The sequence below is a fragment of the Pithys albifrons genome, chromosome 2 (genome assembly GCF_047495875.1).
Source record: "Pithys albifrons albifrons isolate INPA30051 chromosome 2, PitAlb_v1, whole genome shotgun sequence".
NCBI lineage: Eukaryota > Metazoa > Chordata > Aves > Passeriformes > Thamnophilidae > Pithys > Pithys albifrons.
This window is the reverse complement of record NC_092459.1, coordinates 76,771,756-76,795,536: the sequence shown is the minus strand read 5'-3', so window position 1 is coordinate 76,795,536 and position 23,781 is coordinate 76,771,756. Positions and strand designations below refer to the sequence as shown.

Below are 23,781 nucleotides of genomic sequence, written 5' to 3'. Positions count from 1 at the left end.
CATGTAAATTTAAGGAATAGAAGTTCCTGTGAGCTGTATGGATATTGCCTTCAGAACCTATAAGGCAACTCTGGTAGGACACCCCTGCTTGTGGTGGCAGGTAAGGGTTCACAGATTAAAAAGAAAGCATGTCTGTGTAATATATTATGAAAATACATTTTAAAACAGCCATTCCCTGCCCTTACATTTTAGCTTAAGTAATAAAATTAGAATCCAGTGGTAAAAATTTTGTGTAAATGAGTGTCAACTGTCTGATTGTTAGAACTGTCTACCAGCCTGTGCTTTCTCTAACAGTACATTAATTTTTTGTGTGGTAACTGAAGCCTTTTCTAGAACAACACTGTGGTTGATCATGAATGAAACAGCAGCAGTATGGGCCAGTGAGGTTCCCAGACAGCTTCTGGGACTTTGGTTATGGGAAGCTTCTGAACTTGCCTATTCAGTAATGTTTACTTTCTTCCTGCTGCATTTCCTTCTAACCAAGCCACCACCCCAAGACCCATTGACAGCCTCAGAAGAAGCTGCTCTTCCTCCAAGTCACCTTTGAAAAGGGGGATCTTCCCTTTCTCTTTCATATGGGTAATAAATGTGTCTTGGAACTCTATTATGATGGATGAGAAAACATACTGATGGCAGGGCAGGAGAAAGGGGTCACCACCAACAACCCTCCAGAAGGAACAGCCACCTGTGATGTGCTCCTGCCAATGTATTAATTATCAGGGCTGACAAATTTTTCAGTTAGAAATGTTAGTTGGCACTTTCAACTGCTGCTGAAATGTATGGGGTTTATATGGAGAAGTATATAAAAATTGATCTATGAGGCTAAATTGTATTGTTCTGACACCCTGACACGGTAAGTTTAAGTGGTCCCTTTCCTGCAGTGGTTCCTTTCCTCAGGGCAGGCTTTTTACTTCATCCTTCCTTTGTTCAGTGGGACAGGCAGTGTGGGCTCTCACCCCAAGCCCCAGTGCCATGAAGGCTTTCCCATTCCAGGTACAGTGCTTCAGGCTGTGGGCGGGGGGGCTGGAAGGCAGCCCAGCAGAAGAGGGTGTGGGGTGGTGGTCAGCAGCTGTCTGAACACAAACCAGCAGCATGCCCAGGTTGCCAAGAAGGCAAACGGCATCCTGGCTTGTGTCAGAAATAGTGTGGCCAGCAGGACCAGGGCTGTGATTGCACTTGGAGTCCTCTGTCCAGTTCTACGCCTCTTAATTCAGGAAAAACACCGAGGTGCTGGAGTGAGTCCAAAGACGGGCAGCAGGGCTGGGGAAGGGTCTGGAGCACAAGTCTGATGAGGAGCAGCTGGGGGAGCTGAGGTTTTTTAGCCTGGAGAAAAGGAGGCTCAGGGGTGACCCTATCGCTCTCTACAACCACCTGAAATGAGGTTGTAGCCAGGTTGGGGTTGGCCTCTTCTCCCAGGCGACAACCAGCAGTGTAAGAGGATGTAGACTCAAGCTGTGCCAGGGTCAGTTCAGGTTGGACATTAGGAGAAATTTCTTCACATACAGGGTAATTAAACATTGGAGTGGTTTGCCCTGGGAGACAGTGGAGTCAGTAACCCTGGAGGTGTTTTAAGGAACGCCTGGCCAGGTCATGGGTGATATGGTTGATATGGTGGTCTTCGGCCATAGGTTGGACTCGATACTCGATGATCTCAGAGCCCTTGTCCAACTTCACTGATTCTGTGATCCTGTTTGAGAGACACCTGCAGCCCGGCTCGCCCCCCAGCGCCGGCCGGGGCCGGGGCAGGAAGTGTCTGCAGCAGGGAAGGAGGAGGGCCGGAGGCGGGCGGAGCGGGAGGGCGGTGGCACCGTGGCCGTGGCCGCCCCTCCCCGCGGGCCATGTGCCGGTGCCGTCGCCGGGCGCCGCGCCGGGGCTGCCCGAGCTCCGCGTTCCTCCGCCCGCCGCTGCCCCGCACGGTGAGTAGTGCGGCACCGCGAGTGGTGCCGCGGGCACCGGGCGGAGAAGGTGCCGGGCGGGGCGGGACCGGAGGCTGGGGCGGTGCCGCCCAGGGCAGGGCGCGCCGGAGCGCCCGGGAGGGGGTTTTTCCCTCGTTGCAGTCGGCGCTGGTGTCCCGGGAAACCCGCGGCTGCTTCGCCCGGCATCCTGGTGCTCCCGTGAGTGGACAACGCCCGGCGGCGGCCGCGCCAGTCGGAGTTTCCCGTTTTCCCTCAATAGTCGGCGCCGGCTTTGGGCTGCGTTGTCCTGGTGTCGGCGGGGGACGTCCTGCTGCGGGAAAGCTGCCCCGAGACCAGGTAACCCCCGGGGGGGCCTGTGTCTCCGCCACCAGCTGCCCGCGGTGAAGGCGCAAGGAAGCGGCCGCTTTCCCTGCTGGCTCGCTCGCTCTGCCGGGGGAATCTCTGCCTGCCCGATGATTATTGATGTGCTGTGCTGGGAGCTGCGGCTCAGCAGAGCCATTAGGGCAGCTCAGGGAGACAGAAAACTCGGGATAACAACTGGAAAAACGCTTCTGCCCTGCAGGTGATGCAGTGCCGAGCTCTCCGGAGATGACCTCCCTACTCTGGGTTACAGTGCAGTTCAAATACATTGTAAGCAGGGTTAAAGTGGAATAATCAAAATTCCTTGTATATTTATTTAAATGCTCACAACTGTCTTTAAAAGTTAGCCAAGGAGGTAAAACAATGAACAGGAATCATCTTTCTGCCTCAGACTTTCTGGATCTCTGATGGTTTGCTGAGCTGTACATGCACACAACCTCTATGCTGCTGATAAATAATATTGCATGAAAAGATTGTCCTTGTGAAATGTCACATTAATTCAGCCATTGTTTCCTTTGATTTTTTAAATGTTGAGAAGCAAGATGGTATTTTTAAATAAAAATTTAGTCATAGTGGCAAGAATTTTTGGAACTTGACGGGTGAACTGGATATAGTACTGGATATGTTAGATGAGAACCGAGCTGTTGGAGTTTGGCTGGTTTGCAGTGACATAATTAGCAGTTATTTTCAAAGTCACCACATCCATGGTATGAAAATTACATTCTTTCCTTATTATGAACAATGGTCTTACCTTTAATCAAATAATTTCTGCTCATACTTCTAAGCTTCTCCTTAGCAGATGGAGTGAAAAGCTATAGTAATTTTCTAGGATTTGTTTGTGCAGCCATGAGATAGAGAAAGTAAAAGGATTCCTTACCTACCCTCTCTGCTTACAGAGTTACATCAGTTGTGATGAATTTGGAGTAAGAACTGAGACAGCAGGGGAAGTTATTCCTCTCCTGTTTGTGCCCTGCAGATAGAGAGGGAAATGACCTGTGTTGTGTGGACAGTGACGCCAGCACAGGTAGCTCGTGCTCTTAGTGCAGGGGTAGGTTCTCTCTTGCCTAAATAGCATCTGTAAAACTTTTTCTAGTTTCTTTGGTATGCCAATTTGTTATCAAACACCTGTGAGGGTGCAAACTTTGCTGTTTAGGTTCCTACAAGTGGGTAATGAAATGTGATTATCTTTCCACAATTTAGAATGTGATGTGCATGTTGTTGTCCCGGGATGATTCCCACTAATGTCACTGGGACTTTGCTGCATGATTGGGTTAACTTTTCTATTGTGCTGTGTGGTCCAGGAAGTACAGAGCTTGTGTGGAAGGTGTTCTTCAGAGTTGTCAACCCCAGGTTTTCCAATCTAGTAATTTCAGCCCCATCACTTTATATTGGTGAAAGAAAATAGAAGATAACAATTGGGCTTTGGGCTGTTAGATTGAATTCTACAGGTCACTCTTCTGGTATGGCATTTTAAGGTTGTACTTGGAAATTGCTGTAGAGCTTTTCATCCCTGTTGCTTGTAGAAATCCATACCAAAGAACTTGAAAATTATATTTTGCTTCTATATTACTCAAATTTTCAGACTTTTCCTGCATTTTACTAAAAAGTATTTAGAATGTTTAGTGAACATCAGTTGCACTCCTTAACCCAGTGCAGGGTCAAGCTATACCTGCAAATACATGTGCAACTTCCTGGGTTATTGTAAGTTTGCCTTTGAAGTGCTGTCAGGTACAATCTGATCTGTTGTAAAAATAAGCAAAAGAAAAGTTGCTCTTCACAGGCATTTTTAGGAGCCCTGGAGATTAAGGACTTCAGTGCACGACTTAACTGCACCCAGAAAAAGGATGAAGTTCAAGTGAGCTCAAACCCCACAAACCCCCAGAAAATTCACCTGGCTGGGAGACTGTCCATACACAGCTTGCTGGAGTGCTGCTTGAGGAAACAGCTGTCTAGGTGGTGTGCCAGGCAACAGGAACTACTGGGCTGAAAAAGGCTGTGTGGCTGCTGCCACTATTCTTTGTTAGCATGATCGACGTTCCCCTGAAAGAAAAAAGAAAAGAATCAGTAGAGACAAGGTGAATGAACTTGGTGTGCTGCACAGAAATATACTGGATAAATGAACTCTATAGAATCTGTGTCCACTGGTGAGCATCAGTGATGTGCAGACCACATGTAGTCTGAGCATTAACATAGTTACTGTAACTAGGGTGATTATCAGGACCTGTGTATGTCTGTATCGAACTAACTTCACAGGGGGCTGCTGGAAAAACAGCCAGGAATGAACATCAGCAAACCCAGCTGAGTAATTTCTGGTTCAAGGGGGTTTAGGTAATTTAAAAGATAATAAGAAGTTATTCCTTTTGAGTATCAAAAGAAGTGTGGCCAGCAGGTTCAGGGAGTTGATTCTGTCCCTCTGCTCTGCTCTGCTCTGGTGATACCCTGCCTGGAGTGCTGCATCCAGCTCTGGGGTCCCCAGCACAGGATATCAGGGGTCTGGAGCACTTCTCCTATGAGGAATGTCTGAAAGAGTTGGAATTTTTCAGTCTGGAAAAGCAAACTCTCCAGGGAAACCTTATTGCAGCTTTTCAGTAATTGAAAGGGACTTATAAGAAAGATGGGGACAGAGTTTCTAGGAGGGCCTGTTGTGATGGGACAAAGGGCAATGGTTTTAATTAAAAGAGGGTTGACTTAGGCTAGATATAAGGGAGAAAAAAGGTATCATGAATGTGGTGGAGAACTGTAACAGGTTGCCCAGAGAGATGTTGGGACCCCCATCCCTGGAAGCATTCACAGTCAAGATGGATGCCCTGAACAACTTGCTGTAATAAAGAATGTTCCTCCTTATTGCAAGGGCCTTGGCGTAGGTGACTTTTAAAGGTGCCTTCCAACACAAACCTTTCTGTGATCCTGTAAACTTCCCCTCAGGTACAATATAAAGTTAAATGTGCCTTCCTGTTGTAACAAAGGCCTCGAGAATACTTGGACTGTCTATAAGAAGACAGCTTGAGATAGAGAGAATCAGAGGCATCTGTCAGGCTGCAGCCTCAGAGGCAACACTTCAGAGGAAACAGGTCCCACAAGAGGGTGTTTGCAGGAGGAGGCTTCCTCACATTCCAGGAGATGGGTGTGTGTAGATCCTCTTGTTATTAAAATTTCTTTTCTCTCCAGAGTTTTATTTCTATGTAAGAATTTTATTTCACAAAGAATAATAAGGTTATTAAAAAATATCATGGGTCCTAAGGAGAACAGAATCAGGTGTCATCCAAAGCTTTATCTACAAAAATGACCCTTATCACAGCTTGGTTTGTTATTAAAATTTCTTTCTTTCCAGAGCTTTATTTCTAAGTAACAATTTTGTTTCATTAAACAATATTAAGCTTAAGGTTGTTAAAGAATGTCATAGGTCCTAAGGAGAGCAGAACCACATCTCATCCAGAGCTTTATCTGCAAAAAGGACCTTTATCACAGCCTGGTTTGAAAGCAATTACAATTCTTATTGTCAGCATCACATCATGTCATAGGGCCTTATGTGATGCACAAATATGTGCTGTGTTTGCAGAGGGTGAGAGAAAATAGAGGTATATGTAGCGTGGTAAGTGAAACAGGAGAAATCAGCCTTACAAAGGTCTGGAACCAGAACTCTCTGTATGAAAATAGAGATTAGACACTTAAATTGATGTTAACTCTTCCAGAAATGTGGTAGTTAAATATTTAAGTGCATGTAAAGGCCAGGGCAGCAGGATTTGGAACAGAACAAATGTTTGTGCTTCAGAGTATAAACAAACCTCTTACTGGGATAAGTGGAAATTTTCTCCAGTGGCTGAAACACCTAGTGCTGGACTTTTTTTTTTGTTTTGAAAGTTCTTGTTTTCTGAAGCCTCATATTCTGGTTGTTTTCTGATACTGTGAAATACCTTACTTTTTAAAAGTTTTTCTAAATGCTGTTATAGGTAAGGATATATTATACTAGTGGCATTGTTTTAGAAACATGGTTTGGATTTTTTATGGCATTTTTATGCCTAATAACCTTTTAAACATTTTATTATGGCCTTAACTCAGTCTAAATATACTCGGAACAGTGTTTGTTGCAGCCATGGACAGATCAAATTGTCTAACTCTCCTGTTTATAGCTTTTAGGATTTCAGTGAATGAATTGCCACAAAAGCTTAGGAGATCTGGAATTTTCTGTAGTGGTCAGTTTCAGTTGCTTAATTCAGTTTAATTTAAATGTATTATTCAATATTACATTTCTGATTTGCCTCTAGACTTGAGCTGTGGCAAATGTAGAAAGGGTTCTGTGAATTGATTTAGCTTTGACTTTTTTGGTTTAGAGTTTATCTGTGGAGATTATAACAAAATTTAAATGATTCATACTTGTGGGGGTAACAAAACTAAATGTGTTTGTTCTTCTATTTATGGATAGGTCAATGCTTAAAAGCTAGGGAGTTGTTGAACAGAAAGTCCAGAGATGAAGTGTAATTCAGAACCTCCTCTTCTTGCAAATGTCTTGTATCCTTTCTGCTGTTTGACTTCCCACTGCAAGTCAAAACACATCTGAAAACTGATTGGAGGCTGTTGGTTGGTTGTGGGGTTTTGTACCATAGATGGCATTTTATGCAAAGCCAGTTCCTCCACATGTATTTAATCCTGTGCCTTGAGAGGAATATGAGTTAAAAGATTGTAGACAAAGACAAAATAAATAAGAAGCTGCTGTGTTCTGACATGATTTTATTTCATCAGAGCACGCAAGGGGGAAACGTGTGTTCCATTCAAATGACACACACGTATACTGAAAACCTGTTCTTTGTCTTGGCATATGTTAAAGCTCTTGTTTTACTTGACACAATATATTTTAAGGTAGCATTTCCCCTGCCTAGACTTACACTAGACTTGAAACAATAAGATTCTTTTGTTTCCTCAAATTGTCATTGGCTCCCCATCGTACTTGTATTCTACCACCCTGTTTTACAGCACAGGTTACTGATTTTTAGAAAGGAGAAGAAACAGCTGTCTTTTGCCTTATCTTTGAGCATGTGTTTTGTGAAATCAAAGCAGTTAAAAAGTTATTTCTTCATTCTTTTTATGCTGTGGATTGTGTACTTCTATTGAGTCTATACAACATGGTTAAGATGTTGTATAAGCAATTTTTTTTCAAAAGCATTTCCTGTGTCCTACTTAATTCCATGTTTGTATCTTATACCCCAGTGACTGGATCAGGTAAGCTATCAGGGTTCAAGAACAGAAATTAGTACAGTTCTGGATGTTTGCTTCTTAGCCAGAAATAAACTGGAAGTATTCATTTCGAAAGACCTGACCCTAAAACTCTTTTGGCAGCAATACAAAATGCCTCCTTTTGTGTTTTGTTTTTTTTTTCTTTTTCCCATGTCCCATCTGCTTCTCACACTTTGCATTGCTGAACTCTGTGTTGGTTTCTGACGCTTGGTGCTGGACTAATCTTGCTTCAGGTGGTCCTTGTGGTGAGGACCATAGAGGGGCACTGTGGCTGATTGAAATCTCAGCACCTAGTCTTACTAGGTCATGTGTGACTAGTCCAGGACCTGTCTAGGTAGTCTGTATTCCTTTTGTCTTTCATGTAGAAAGTCCAACTACCAGTGACTTCAAAATAGTAACTGTTATTTGTGCTGGACCCTTGCTGCATGATGGTGCCAGCACAAGGGGATCTAACATGCAGACCACCTCTGGCATGTGTGGTGTAGTTATTCAAGATCTGAATCTGGTTGTCTTGCCTAATTTGGTGACAGTGCTGAGGTCTGTGTGACATTGAGTTGATTCACCCTTAAACCCTTTGGGCGAAGCAATGCAAGAAAACCAAATGCTGTCATACCTTAATTAGATGTCCTTTCCCAAGAGCTGCAGATCTCTTAAAAATAATGCATTTCTGCATTATTCCTGTATAGTGTACTTTACCATGTTTTAATCATCTTTAAATTTTGCTGGGCATGTCTGAGCAAAAGTTTGGAAAGCACTGCGTTATTTCTTCTTAATGTGTTGCTTCATGTTAATAGTCAGTATTTTGACTTATTCTCTATCTTAAAATTGCTTGGTGAGAGCGGTGTGGTGTTCATTTTCACTGTGCACATTTCTGAACGTTTGAAGTTCCAAGGTGTAACTGGGGCACGGAGCCAAACCGTGCAATGGCTGCAGGGTCTGTTTGTGAACAGCTGCTCTGCCTTGGCAATCTGGGCCAAGGCTGAAGTGATGGTCATGTGTTCTGTGTTTCTATGCTGTTTGCAGGATTCACGTTGGGTCCTGATGATGGAGGGTGCAAGTATGTAATGCAATAAGGTGTTATTGAGCAAGAGAACAGAAATAAATGGTGACTGGCCTGTGTTTGTGAACTACGGCCTGGCAGTGTAGGTGGTGGGTGATGTGGTGGGTGAGGGTTGGTTAGAGTTCAGAGGGTTGGTCCTCTCAGTGAGTGCTGTGTGCTACCTGTACTTTTAATTGTTCTCAACTTTGTCCCCTCTAGGAAAAACAAAATGAAGGAACTGGTGTCAAACAGTACAACCAGTATATCTCAAGCCAGGAAAGCTGTGGAGCAATTAAAAATGGAAGCATACATGGATAGAATGAAGGTAAACTTAGACTTATTGTTGATATTTTTGAATTCACTGACTAGTCTGTGTTACAGTGTCCCTTTAATATTGTGGAAATACTCAACCAGCTGAAATCAAAACTCTTATGTTGAACTATAAACCAGCATTCACCACTATCAATGAACTACATACTAATCGGCAGGTCCTAGGGAAGTGATTTCCAAAGCTTCTAGTCTGCTTCTCTCTGAGTGTCTTTTACATTGGTCAAAATGGTATTTTGTGAAATACTCAAAATCAGCTGGCAGATGCACAGGTGCTCTTCTTTGTCACTTGCAAGTGAATTTAAGTGCAGCTCCAGTTTCTTGGATTTTCTTCTTTAGGAACTGGAGTAAGTCTTTAAGATATTGCAATACTTTTGAATAATGATCAGACAAGATTAATTGCCTTGATTTGTTTTGTTTTAACGCAGACATCATTGCTCAAAAAATTTGTGTAATTGCAGCATGCAATTATGGTTCTTTACACTTGATAACTTGTGTGTGAAGATTTCATTTCATTATGCCTCTAAATATATGTGGATTAAATATTTTTACTAAAGGTACTATTAAATAGAGGTTCTCAATGTTTTTAACCAGAAAAGTCTGGATTTCTTGCCTGTCATTCTGCCTTCCATTAAGCTAAAATTTTGTGAATAAATCAAGTACCTAAAACCTAATAATGCCATAGAAAATTTCAAGAAAGCAACACTTTTTTTTGCTTTCTGTCTTTGAAAATAGGGAATAATTATTTAGATTTTTTTTAAAAAACCCAGTCTCTACAAGTAAGCAGAGTTTCTAGTCTGTCCATCTCTGAAAAAGAATGCATTTAAATTACCTGGTTTTCTGTGAACAACTGTACCTGACTTGCCACAGACTGTAACTCCTTGTAACTGAGATACTAACTCAGTAGGACAGTTTAGAAATGCTGTACATTAAAATTATCGTGTAGTCTTACCTCAGTCTGTTTGTCCATCTGTCCTGTGTGCTGAAATTCTGCAAGCAGTCAGCATGGGGACAATAGCATATAATTAGGATTTTTAAAATAGTATCAAATTACAAGCTCACTAATTGGAAATGAGCTGTTTATATTTCAGAAATATTAGTGCAATTCACATGAGTGGTCAGTCTTGCTTTTATGAAAATAGAAATTTCAGTTGCTCCATTTTGTGGCAGTTTTTAGCGGTGTCTTGTAAGACCGCTGAATTTGCAAAAGTATAATTTCTATCTTGTGTAGTGTCTTACAAATTCATCCCATAACCTCTTCACAGGGACAGATGTTTCTATTTTGTGCAGTAAGGGAAGTTCTACCTTTTCAGTGTTCAATGCAGTGAGGTCCCCTGACTCAGGTCATATTGCAGCTGCATGAACAGAAGTGACAAGAAGGAAAGAGTGTGCCTGAGTGGGAAAGCAAAGGGTTGGAAAAATACAGCCCAGTTTATTGGAATTTGAAATTGTTGATACTTAGTACATTGTCTGAAAGTTGCTTCTATATATTCAGTGCTAACTGTCACATACCACATCAATAGCTCAGTTATACAGGTAGCTTCATTAGTTAGGTGTATAATATTCTTAATTACATATACAAGAAAGACATAGGTTGTTTTTATAGTCAGTTTAATTAAAAAGAACACAGTTATTGCAAGTGTGTCAGACCTAAAAACCAGCTAGAAAGTGCAACTATTTCACCTTTCACAACAGCTTGGGACCAAAAACGCACTAAAGAAAATCTGACATGTTTTAGAGTTCTGTGGGTTCCTATACTAACCTAAACCAAATGTCTTAATTTCTAGAATTTCTTTGAACAAGCATATGAGGAATTGTGAGAAGAGGTTGATAGGTTTTTTTATTCCTTCACGATCTGCTTTGCTTTTTAATCTCGAATCAGTTAAGTGTGTCTTTCAGCATAGCCAAATTTTACCAAGACACTCTTCAGTGGTTTCAAGAGGAGAATTTGAGTTCTCGGATCATCACTGTAAAGGCAGAGAAATGAACTTCCTGCCTTTTTTTCTGGGGTTTTGCATCTGATTAAATTAGTTAGACATTTAACAAAAGATCAGTGCTTTTCAAATAATTTTATTGAACACTGGTTTGCAAATAGCTGTAGCTCAAGGAGTTATTCCCATAATAGGCAAGACCACATTGCTAACATTGGAAAGGTGTCTGCATTATTGGCCAGGGGAATCAGAAGTTGCAGCTCATTTTTCTACTCCAGAGGCACTTTGTTTTCCATGGACAGTAGCTGCTGCAACCAGCAAGAGTTAGGTCTGGTCAATTAAAGTCTTGTAGTTAAAAGTATTGATAGTTGCCCATTCCCCACTGTGTTCTGGTTTTTTCAACTAATTTAAAAATCAAGTCCTATAACCAGTCAGAGCAGCAAGCAGTGCTATGTTCTGAGTTTCCACAAAGACAACTTGCTATTGAGGTGTGAAAGAAACAGGACAATTTAAAAGGGGAAGATGAAGTTACCAGTGTATTGATGGGTAGCTGGAAGGAGTATTACTGTGGTTCTTTTTGTAAACTGTGGGAATCCCAGAGGGATTGTAAATCGAGCCTGCCTTACTTACCTGCCAAAAGAACAGCTAGAGCTATAACAGAGAAGTAAGCAGAAAGCAGGAAATGTGTATTCCAAGCCAGGAAACATCAAATGAAATCAGATGAACAGTTGCCTTATGAATAGTAATGTGACTTCTAAAGATGCTAACAGTAAAATTGAGAAAGCAAAGATAATATTGGTGTTTGTCAGAGTTGTCCTCAGAATAAAGCACTATTTAATCTTCTCTTCACAAGCAGAAAAGCAAGAAAGACAGCTCTGACATTTAAGAATCTTGGCATATCAGCTATTATTCTGTGTTCTTTTTCTTAGGAAGATAGGAAGTATTCCTAACTGGTCCTGAATAGTGTTGAGAGATAAACAGTGGGATTGCCAATAAATGTGTGTAAATCTCTTTGTTTTAGATGTAAAGCATAAGCAGAGTGGGTGCTACAGCAAGGATGGTAATTAGTCACAATCCATGGTAAAACAGATGACACAGTAATTGCAGCATTTTGCCCTGTCATTGAAGCTTATAATTATTAGTGCAGCTAACAGGATTATGTTCTAACTTTGGCTGTTTTTATCACCTCTGTTATTCTGAAATACAATGGTCAAATTTCAGTCCTCCAGAGACAAATTCTTTAAAGCATCAGGATTAAGTGTTTTGTTGGATATTTCTTTTTCCTTTAGGTAATTTGGCAGCAAGGTGTATTTTTCACAAGACAGCAAAAAAATTGTTGTATAAAATGTGAGATCAGTGTGATACCTATATATTCCATCCCTTCTATCTGTACACTTTGAAAGATTTAAAAAAAATATGTAAACCTTCTGATGAAATTCATCAATCAAACTGGAGTCTTTTTTCCATTAGCCACTTTTGCATTATGTATAAATTACTTTGAATCTGCAGACCAAGCTGTATTTTATAGGAGAGGTGACATGATAAATGTGTTAATTTCATTTGAATATTACAGTTATATGCATTTATTTTAATTCTTAATAAAAGCTATTCTGAAACTGTTCAGCAGCATTCAGCTACACATAACCCTACAGGGGAGTAAAAGCTGTGATGGAGTGGCCTCCATGTAACTCCTCCCATGACACAAATAGGATGCTGAGCACATTATTTTGTACAGTGGCAGCCCACAGGCTGTGAAGCACCTCTGCATGCTGATGTGTGCCAAAGCAGCCTCTGCTGGAGCCTCAATGCCACGCTCAGTGCAGGGACCTTCCGCCACTGTGAGTCTGAATAATGGCACTGAGCAGACTTGCTGGAGGCAATGCTGTGTTTTGCTCTTTTTTTGGCCACAGTTCTGACTTTGCCAACGCAGCTCACAGCTACAGAAATCCATGTTTTCATTGCTCCTGGATTGTGATCAGCTAATTTAACTCTGTAGTGAGTGGTCATTATTCTACTGCGCAAGCCTAAGTGACTTCACTTTTAGTGACAAAATGGCCATAATTCACTTCTACAACTGCTGTAATCCCAGTGGGAGGATTGCCCCCCTCCTGCCTCACCCCCTCCACCTTTTATTTGTTGAAAGGATGAAAATAAATGGCCTAGTACAGGTTTAGTTTGTGACAATGTACTTAAATGTGGGGCAGTCCCGTGGTGTAAAGGAGAGCACTCTGGACTCTGAATCTCAAGGACCTGAGTTCCAGTCTCAGTGGGGACCATCCCCTGGCAGTTCAGTGCCTCCCTGCCATCCCATCCCGTCACATCTCGGATGCTCAGCAGGGTCAGCCCCGGTTAGTACCGGGTGCTGTGACAGTCCCGAGGACTTCGCTGTCACTGTCCAAGCTCACTCGGCTGTGGCAGATGAACCTCAGGACTTAAAGGGTCGGACCAGTTCTGCGCACGCTGTGCCTCACCTAAAAAATCCACTGTGCAGGCTGGAAGGGCACACCCACGTGGGGAGAGCCCTGCCCAAATCTGCGTTCGTGAAGTTTAGCCATACAATACTTAAATGTGATCACATTCCTTACGTTCCTCGGCAACTTCTTGCAGGTTTGTTTTTTCTAAATTGTACTATGGTTTGTTTAAAAGCAAACTAAATTGTGATTTAAACACTCTGACATTGAAAAAATGTTGCTGTACTTCATGGCATTGCTACCAGCATTTGAGGACAAGTTAGATACAAACATGCATGTTGAGCTTTTGCAAGTGAAAATCCTTTTTATTGTTACATGATATCAAAGCATAGTAATATGTAGAGAAACAGGAAACTATTAATGGGCTTATCCCTTCTAAGATTTATGATTGAAATTGTGCTTCTCTTCCACTGAAAGAAAAGCAATATACCTGGGCTGATGTTGCTTATCCACGCATGGAACAAAGAAGATCATTCTGGGAAAGTTGGTCTGTTGAAGACTGGAATTAATTCTCTGCTTCTGTAGGCTCAGTTTACTTGAAAAGATTGTTGGTTTGATGAATAAAATAACTTACTTATTAGCTAAATAATTGAAGGTGAAACGTGCTGGGAATCCCTAATAAACTCTGTCTCTGACACTTAGAGAATCAGACGAGTTCTCCATTGGGGTTTATGACACTGATGTTTATTATGACATTGCACTGAAGATGTCATTGAAGTTTTGGTGGGCACCTGTGGCTCTGAGTTTGACTTGCTCCGTTTGAATGCAAGAGTTCAGGACCAGCTAATTAATTAAAACATAGATCTGTGTTAATTTGAGGCATGAATCTAAGCTTTAAGGACACTAGAAAAGTGAAAAAGTTTGTGTTAAATAATATGACTGTAGTGGTGGTTGTCATTACTTGAAAATACTCTAAAATGATGTGGTGGTACATTCTTCATAGTGTTACTGGAAGCGTACTAAACTCCTCTTCAGTGGATAAATTCTATGCTAGTTTACATTTTGCTGAGGTACAGCATACATAGTTAGCAAAGAAATGTATGTTTCTATCTTTTCATCATTTTTGGCCTTGATAAGAATTTCATACTCTGTATACATTGTGCCTTTCTTTGGATAATATTTTTAAAAACTCACAAGTAAATTTAAATGAAACTTAGGAATATGATAGGATTTCTCTGTTTTCTGTTTGTTCATTACAGGTCCATCTCTCTGTTCCAGGCAGTGCCCTTGTACCCTAAGCCTCATTCTTTTGTCATTGCTTAGCAAACAGCTAATTGAAGTATGTCTGAAAGTGATTACAATTCTTTGTGCTTTGAAGTCTGTAATTTTCCATATATTTTTGGTTGACCTGCTTTTTTCTCAAAAAGATCTGGTCCTTCTGAATATCTTTTCTGATCTGCTCAGTGCAGTGCTTAGTTTTCTGTTTTGTGTGTGCCCAGCAGTCTGGGGTTCACAGGTGGTGTCTCTGTCCACTCATGACTTACAGGCCAGTACTAAGAGAAACTGATTATAAATAACCTAAACGTCCTTGCTTCCTCCACTAGGAGTGCAGTCTAAACTGGGATGCCAACCACAGATACTTTGGGACTTTAAACATTCCACAAAGATATGTTTTAGTGGATATTTAAGAAGTAGAAATTCTGGGTTTGTTTTGTTTTGTTTCCAGAAGATAATTTAAATTTCATGTGAATTCTGATTCAATAGTTTTTCACTTCATAGGTCTCATCTGAAGCCTACTACAGGCTGGGCTCATGTCATAGCAAGGAGGGTGTGGGGAAGCTTAACCTAACATTGATGACACACCTGCTAGGAAAATACCAGAAATCTGATTTGGTTTTCCTCTTGACTATAGTTGAGCAAACATGCTGACCTCAGTGTTTGACTCAGGAGAAGCTGTCATGGTGCTCAGAGGAAAAGCTTTTTTGTAAAGACTTCAGATTCATTTTCTCAACTATCAGAATATTGAAAACATAATAATTCACCAAAGCAAAGAGATACAGATAGCTGTGAATATCTTGCTGACTGAGCAGAACAAAAATATTTTGTATATACATTCTAAATTCTTGAAAAAATAAATGAGTCACAGTGACTTAATGTCACAGATATTCATATAGCACAAAGCTAGAGAGGTTACAAGGCTTAGCATTTCATTTTCCATTTAATGCAAAACATCTTTTATGCCAACACACTGCTACATTTTTGTATGACTTTTCAGTAAGCATAAAACTATGTTCTGGATTTGGAGACTTGAGAATTGTTTGTTTTAGAAGTATAAAAATATTAAGGTAATACGCAAGTTTTAATGCATGCTATGAATAAAGTACTACTTGTAATAACTTATTTTAGCCTGGAGAAGAGGAGGATCAGGGGAGACCTTCTCACTCTCTACAACTACCTGAAAGGATGTTGTAGCCAGGTGAGAATTGGTCTCTTCTCTCAGGCAACCAACAGTAGGACAAGAGGGCATGGGCTTAAGCTCTGCCAGGGGAGGTTTAGGTTGGATATCAGGAAGAAGGTCTTTACAAAGAGAGTGATCAGACATTGGAATGGCCTGCCCAGAGAGGTGGTGGATTCTCTGACCCTGGAGGTTTTTAAGGTGAGACTGGACATGGCACTGAGTGCCATGATCTAGTAATCGAAGTGGGTTTGGATTAAAGGTTGGACTTGATGATCTCACAGGTCTCTTCCAACCTAACTGTTTCTATGATTCTATGATTAAGCAGAAGATTATTGGTCTTAATTCACTGAAAAGAGCAGTATTTAGCTTAAATAACAGCTGTGACATTATTTTGACACAATGTTCAGGTTTTGTTCCTGACTTTTTTCTTTTTAATCCCATGGTCATGTGCCTAAAGAACTTTTTATTTCTCTTGCGTCCAGAGGAGCAAAGGGTAGAGAGAGTATTTGTGGAGACCTTACAAGCAAAGACTGAGAATAAGAGCTGAGGCAGGTGACCTCTACAGAAACAGACACTTCGAGGAGAATTTGCATTGTTTATGGATGGTTAGCATATACAGATTTTAATGAGTATGTGCTCCTGATCTCCTTCTGATGGGGAGAAACAGCTGAACATGAATCATACAAATTAATACCATCTCATGTCACTGTATTAGATAAAATATAGGTAAGGATTACTAGGCCTAGTAAGAGCAAATTTAGAGTTGTGATCTCTAATAATTTAAAGGATAAAACAATCTACTCCCTATTTTATGATGCCTCCCATTATATTTGTTCTATGAAGACTATTTATGCAATGCAGATTGGTTCAGAATTAAGTGTTACAGTAGTTCTCCCTTCTCTTCACTAGGTGTCCAAGGCTGCAGCAGATTTATTGGCATATTGTGATGCACACATTGGAGAAGATCCACTTATTATTCCTGTGCCTGCATCTGAAAATCCCTTTAGGGAGAAGAAACTCTTTTGTACTATCCTTTAAGTCAGTTTTCAATTTAAAAAGTCTTCTGCTAAAATTTGGTATCAGTATTGCATGCTTTCGGCATATTTTTCCTTCAGATATCAATACTTACTGTATAACTACAATATTTTTCAAAGGTAGTGCATTTTCTGCTTAAAAAATCAAAATTTAAAAAAATCCTAAAAAGGTCAATGTAATCCTTATCTTTCAGGACACTGTATAAGTTTAATTTCAGTTCTTCATAAATATTCTTTTGGTCTTAATGAAAGTATCGAGTACAGTATCAAATTGTAGATATCTTTGCCAGTCATAGATTTTTCTGAGACCTAAATGAGTCATACCAATTCTTGAAGCTATTTTTAACATTCTTATTTTCCTTGGAAGGTGAATTTAATTCATTTGCCTTTACAAATTTCTATCTAAAGACAGTAGTGTGACCTTTTCCTCAAGTAGCATTCTTTAGGAAAAGATCACCGTGATTTACAATGTTTGGAATGGTTAGTCTTATACAGTAAGTGGTGTTTATAAATGTTTTCTGAAGACTGTAAGAAACTTGACTACAAAAAGAATCTTAATAAAGCAACATTGTAACTACAAGTAGAATGAAGATGTATAGTTATACAAAAGGATTGAATCAATAAAACTGTAGAAAAACATGGCTGCTTGTATCTTATGTTAAATTATAATGATTTAAATTATTTTAGAAAGTAAACTGAATTGTAATATAACTGTTCCTGAGTGTCTTAGAGGAGGGTGTAAAGCCCTGAACAGCACAGGCAGGGGGATTACATTTTCTGGACAGCTCTCTACCAGCTTTGCTCATGGGGGTAAGACTTTATGGGGATGGAGAGTAATGATAAATGAATGCTGTTCTAGAATAAGCAGTGAGACCACTGGGCCATTGACAGCCACTGTTTGTATGTTTTGTAGCTACAGATTAGTTAAGTTGTCAGAAAGTAATTCGTGGAGTTCAGGGAGTTGGGGTTTTTTTCACTTTGTTTAAAGTGCAGTGAGAGGAAAGAATGTGTGGAATATCGTTGCCTTCTTCAAGAAGTAAGCCCAGACAAGGCATCTGATGCAAGCAATTGTTATATTAGAGGGTTTTTTTTATTCTTCTCCTAAAATATAAGTGAAAGCTCCTCTCTGATGTATTAGGACAGTTCACTCACTGCAGTGCTTCATGTGTACAGTGTATCATTCAGCCCTGTACATGAGCCAGGAGACAATTTTTGTTGCTCAGCTGCACCCGTCTGACTGACTTGAGACTCTGAACAGCTGCCTGTAATGGATCACACTTCCTCCCCTCCTCTGCACAAACTTGTATTCTGTAAGCATCTCAAATACCTGCAAGGCAAAGACCAGCTGAAGAATTGAGGGCCTTGGGATGTACTGAAATGCTGAATTTAGATGCTAAAAAAGGGCAGTTTGGAGAGCGAAGCCATGCGCATTTCCTCCAAAGTGCATGTACCTTCTCCAGCTTATTTTTAGCAGTTTCCATCAATGTCTGTTGTACTGTTTAGTGCAATGAAATACAAGATGTCTGTATTGTACAGGTTTTATTTTCTTTGCCTACCAACTTGGATAATGTGTTGCACCCGACTGCATTCAGCCACCAGTCTGGTCACATGAGACAGGTGGCTTTGGAACTCTGGTTCTGCTGCTGGCAGAACTCACCTTACATTTCACACAAAGCCTCCTTGCTATATTCTTGTAGAAAACCAATATAACAGCATTCTTTTTAACCAACTGGCTTTTGGGATGTCTTTCATGTAAAGATTTGTTTTTTAATTTGGCAGCTGAAGGCATCAGTAGTTTAGTAAGCACAGAGCTGCTTCACAAAACCTATGCTGAAAAACATTCAAATGTCTTGAACAGTACTTATCTTGGGTACATTCATCCTTGGTTCCTATTTCAAAGTTTGCAGCTTAAGAGTCCAATTCGTAACTTTTAACAAGAATATTTCTTAATGCATGGTGTGTTTTTATTTTTGGGGTAGAGAAATAGTCTTTAGCCAACTGAGTAGCTGTTTTAGTGAAATAAAAATGTCTTTCTGAAAATATTTGTTAAAAGGGAGCAACAAAATGCTTAATGATGTTCTTTAGGGAATCCTTCTTACAGTGTACATGATTTGGTAACTGCTCTGATCACCATGGCAACATTTTCATTTGTCCTTCCGCATGTATGGCTTTAACTGGAACAGCATGGGAGGGGAATACAGGGCATGCAGCTTTATTCTCAAAGGCTTTGCAGCAACTTACATTTGTGGCTCATCATTGACATTCCCATCTGAAATAACAAAATTGCTACAGCTTATTACAGTATTGCAAACAGCTTGCTTTCTGTTTCCAATTATGGTTAGCATCTGATATCCTGAGATTGAAACATTTCACAGTGGTTTTGAGCATCACTCGTTACAAGAGCTGCATTTACAAAAATCCAGTATTGTTATTCAGAAAAGGAGAATGCCATTCTTTTGAACCCCCTTTTTTCTCCAAAATTTTTCTTCAAACAGTTGTGACAATGTTGCAGTGGTTTTTAATAACTGATTCCCATTTTTGTGGTTTCTTTCATCAATTCAGGTAGATAAAAAAAATAATTGGTATCTATTAAGATGATTTCATGCTTCTAATTTAAAAAAACCCAACACACAATGTACCATAAACTGCAAATTTATTTTAGCAGATATGTTTAATGTCTTTTAAGAATATGTAGAAGCATAATTCCTTTGTGGAAAACAGGACAGCTTTCTCTAGTATCATTGGGCTTTATTTATTGGTTCCTTGAAGGAACACATTCTACTGGCAAGTTACTAATTTGAAGGGAAAGAGGGCAAGGCTCACTTGGAAGATCAGAAGTTCAAATATAATTGTAACAGCTTTGGCTCACATATGAATATATTATCTTATTCAAGAACATCATCAAAACACTGACTCTGAAAGAGAATGGCATCTTCTGTTTTGTTGTTGGTGTTTTGTGGTTTGGTTTTGGTTTTGGTTTTGGGTTTTTTTTCCCTTTTTTTATTTTAATGCCAGCTTGATCCACAAATCAACATTTTAAAGAATATCTTTTCCTTCAATCCCTCCAAACCATGAAATGTCTTTGTCATTGTTGTATTTTGTGCTGCTTTGACCTTTGAGGTGGTTTAAATAATTAGCTATTAATACATAAGTTTTATGCTTAAACATCTTGCCTCAACTCTACACAAAAATACCTGAATTTTTTTATACATTTTTCTAAATAATAAATATGTATTATATCATGAAATATACCGAGATAGATAGATAGATAGATAGATAGATAGATAGATACAGATATACATATACAGATATATATATATATATATATATATAATGTGGATTTGTCTAACTGTAAGATTTTCTGTAGGCTGAAGAAATGAGCTTTTATTTTCATTGAATGGTCCAATTTGATTCGATTCCTACTAACTTAAATGAAAATAAGACCGGTCCTCCTCCCATTCTAAAGTTGTACTCCTCTCTCTCTCTGTTTCATTTCATTTTCGTGTGTTTGTTGATGTCTATTTCAGGCCCAGGAAGTAACACATTCTCCCTGATAACTGTGTGAGTTGTGGCTGTCATCTCATGGAAGGAGAATTTCAGAACAGAAGCTGGATTCAAAGAGGTTTTGATGTGTTATTAGGAATCCTTTCTTTATCTCCTAGTGCTTGCTGCTTTGATGAAATGAGACTTCCTAATGGTGGATTTGTGGTAAATTGTGACATCTCAGTAGAACATTGGGGCTGGATGTTTTGTATTTTTCAGATTAATATCTTTAGTTTACTTTGAATTTAAGATGTTATCATTTCAATATGATAAAAACATTTCCCTTCTCTCTATTAAGTACTAAATTCCCCTTCTTTGCTTCCTACATGATGTATTAAATTAGTAGTAGGGTGTTTGGCTGGTGCTGATAGGCAAGATTTTTAAGATAGCCTTTATGAAATTATGATCAAAGGAGGGGAAAATTATGAAGGGTTGTTTAAGCTATTCTACATCACACCATAGGTTAAAACAAATATGAGGTTTTCTGTCAGTGACACAAGGAAAACACAGGAGTTGTTGCCAACTGATTCATAAGGACATCATAACCCAGCATTTTTGCAGTGACTTACCATAGGATCAGCTCCAGCAGAAAGAAAGAACACTTGAACAACAGCAGTCTGTAAAGGTGCATATTAAAGCCTGGAGCTTCAACAGGACAGTCATTTATCCAGCTGGATTTCTGATATCAAAGGAGTAACAAAGTATATACTTTGGGAGGACCTGATTATATAGTTTTGCCCATCTCTTCGTTATTCAGGGATAAAAATCTGCATACATAATTCTCCTAGAAGATGCCATTGTTATGGCTCTCCTTGGGACTGCATCAGGATCTATATTTGTTTCTTTAAGAAGACTAAAGAAAACTTGGGGGAGGAGTGGTTCCTAAGAAATACATGTTTTTTGTACTGAAATCTATTAAAGTCATTAGACTGACTTAAATATTGATGTGGGAAAAATAGTGGAAAAAATTACCAGAATAAGTAGTGTATCAAATTTTGCAGGCACCTCCATATTTAATTTTTAGGGAGAATATTTGGAATAAATAGTGTACATTTCCATCTAATTGAATTCACCCTTACAGCACTATTAAGTACAGCCATAAATACCAGAACTGGTATGGGAACAACTTTTCTGTCTGTTAGAGGTAGATGTACGTCTGAGTTTGTCAAGTACATTTACACCACTCACGCTTGTGAACAAACAAAATGAGCAGCCTTACCCCAGTGTAGGGTCTTTTCTTTCCCAAATTCCTATTACAAGTAGAAGTTGCACAGGCTCATCTGTTACTGCCACCTACTGATAAAGTGATAAACAGCCTACTGAGACAGAAAAAAAATACCAATGCCAACTAGTAATGACCAAAGGGTGGGGGGCTGATTAAATTACTGCATGTGCTGTCAGAAACAGAGAGCCAGCAGTTCTGGCTTTGTGGGCTGCACTGTGTAAGGTGATGCTGTGGCACTGCTGGGGTGCAGTTCAACCTCATGCTTCAGTTCCAGACTGCTCAGTTTAAGAAGGCACAAAGGTCAAGTACATTCTTTGGTTAAACAGGTCAGGTGTCTAGCTAGAAACCCCTTCAAAAGTTGTGGAAGCCTTTGAAGACATCAGCTGGAATTGCCATGTATTCCCTTCCTGAACGTCATTTTCCAGTGTCACACTGGGATGCCTGTTTCTCATTGTCTCATTGGCACCAGCTGTGCCCTTTTCTCCCTTGAGCAGGTGAGGTGGCTGCAAAGGGCAGTAAGGCTTGGCTCTAGTCCTGAGTCAATCCCTAGCCCAGGGAGCTGCTGCTGATCTCTCCTGTTTGCCTTCCTCTCTGCCGAACTGTGCAACAGCTCTCGTGTGACTGACTGCCACGCTGTTCCCTCACACTTGAACTGCATTCCTGGCTGTTGGGTTTTTTGTTTCAGGATGGTTTTTTTTCCAGTTACCATACTCATATGGTAACTTCCTCATATGCTACAGCACGATAACACAGCCAGAACAGAGCTTAGGCCACTGCTCATGCTGATAATGGCATTTTACAGAATATTCACTGGGCTTGCCATAAGGATATGATTCAGCAGACCACCCATCCCACAAAATGTTGTGTAGCTTCTCACTGTACCATACCCAGTTGTGCCTTTGGACTTTACGTGGCATCCTTGAGCCCTTCATTTTCTCCATGGCATACTCTAAAGAAATGCACAAATTTTTTTCCGTGGAAGGAGGGAATGAGCCAAACTTTCTAGAAAAGAACCACTGTAACTTTTTAAAAACCTTTCAAGTAGCAGCAACTTTAAAGATCTTTGCAGTATAACAGCCTGTCTCTGGCAAGTGTGGCTCATATGACTTTTTTCCTTAACTTTCTTACTGCAAAGACTGTTCACTACCAAGGATTCTTGTCTGAGAAGCTTCCCCCTGGAGAGCATACCAGCTTTTATCCTACTCACCAGAACACAATACATAGACAGATACATATATCTGCAGTGCTGATATGAACATGTTAATCATACCCTTAAAAGATCAAGTGACAAAACTTCAGATGCTGAGATTGTCATGAAAAAATACCTTAATAGAAATTTTGAGAATACAAAGACTTATAAATAACAGCCTTTCTGAGGTCTTCTCTTCTTTCTCAAACTTCACATGCTCTTTTTGTTCTGGGAGTTTGCTTCAGACTCTGGAAAATTACTATAGAGCGTCACTATGAAATATCAGTTCATAAGAAATTAGAAGGCCATAAAAGTGATTATATTACTTTATAGTTCTGCCCACACCAGCTAAACAAATACTTGCAACAAGGATGTGAATACATTTGAGGATATTTAAACAGAATCTGGAGAAATGAAAAAAATGCATTAAAAGATCATTAGAGAAGCCAAGTTAAGCCCTCATTTAACAAACGTCAGAGTTAAATTTGATGTGCATCTTCTATTTTCCTCCCTTATTTGTATGTACTACTATTCCAGATTGCCATTGCAGAAATTCCCACCAGGCACAGTATAGGCAATGCTCAGTTAATGAGCAGTTACTTGGTACTATTTTGGTGTCATTATTCATTGTGTAGCCTCAGGCCTGATTTACTCAAAAATTCTGCTTTTACTGTAGAAGTGTTTGCTGATGAGCTTCTCTGTGGTGTTCATCACAGATTGCTTACCAAAGTATCTCCACAGTACCCTTGAGGAATATGAGGGTGGAACTATTCTCATCTTACAGTGGGAAGCTGAGGCAGAGGCGAAACAGAAGGGCTGAGACTGTGAGTACCTGCTACTGCAGTTAGCTTTTTCAACATCTTGATGTTCCCATTTCTTCAGCCTTCAGCTATGAGTCCTCAACTCAACAAACCGGAATGACTTTTGCAAGTCAAACACAGAGAAACTACGAGCGAAAAAAAGCATTATAAGATGTTTAATTTCATGATTTTCCTGGTCTTGCACAGTTCTCTTAAGCAATGACCCTTAGCCTTGTAACTCCATTTCATGGTCCCACTTCATTCAGCTTGCATCTTCTGCAACCAGTGAGGCAGCCACCTGGTGTCTTTTCCAGCA

At 40.0% G+C, this 23,781-nt stretch overlaps 2 protein-coding genes across 4 annotated transcripts in view; one reads left to right on the top strand and one right to left on the bottom strand.

Annotated features, from left to right (window-relative positions):
• The window catches only part of EDARADD (EDAR associated via death domain), a 405,148-nt gene that overhangs the window by 286,856 nt on the left and 94,511 nt on the right, over window positions 1–23,781 (bottom strand). The gene's annotated exons all lie outside the window — the stretch shown is intronic.
• Window positions 1,816–17,347, top strand: GNG4 (G protein subunit gamma 4). Of its 2 annotated transcripts, XM_071547991.1 has the most exons (4): window positions 1,816–1,916; window positions 2,176–2,252; window positions 8,767–8,872; window positions 16,584–17,347. In XM_071547991.1, the coding sequence occupies exons 1-4, from the start codon at window positions 1,839–1,841 to the stop codon at window positions 16,710–16,712; spliced, it is 390 nt and encodes a 129-aa protein (XP_071404092.1). In that variant the 5' UTR covers window positions 1,816–1,838; the 3' UTR covers window positions 16,713–17,347. The 2 variants fall into 2 exon arrangements, with proteins under 2 accessions (XP_071404092.1, XP_071404093.1); XM_071547992.1 differs by lacking the exon at window positions 2,176–2,252 and having other exon boundaries at window positions 1,834–1,916.

Excerpts from the sequence above, each read along its gene's own strand:
- GNG4 (XM_071547991.1), top strand. The coding sequence starts at position 1,839 with ATGTGCCGGTGCCGTCGCCGGGCGCCGCGCCGGGGCTGCCCGAGCTCC. Across the intron at positions 1,917-2,175 it reads GCCCGCCGCTGCCCCGCACG|TCGGCGCCGGCTTTGGGCTG; the intron begins GTGAGTAGTGCG and ends TTCCCTCAATAG. Across the intron at positions 2,253-8,766 it reads GAAAGCTGCCCCGAGACCAG|GAAAAACAAAATGAAGGAAC; the intron begins GTAACCCCCGGG and ends TGTCCCCTCTAG.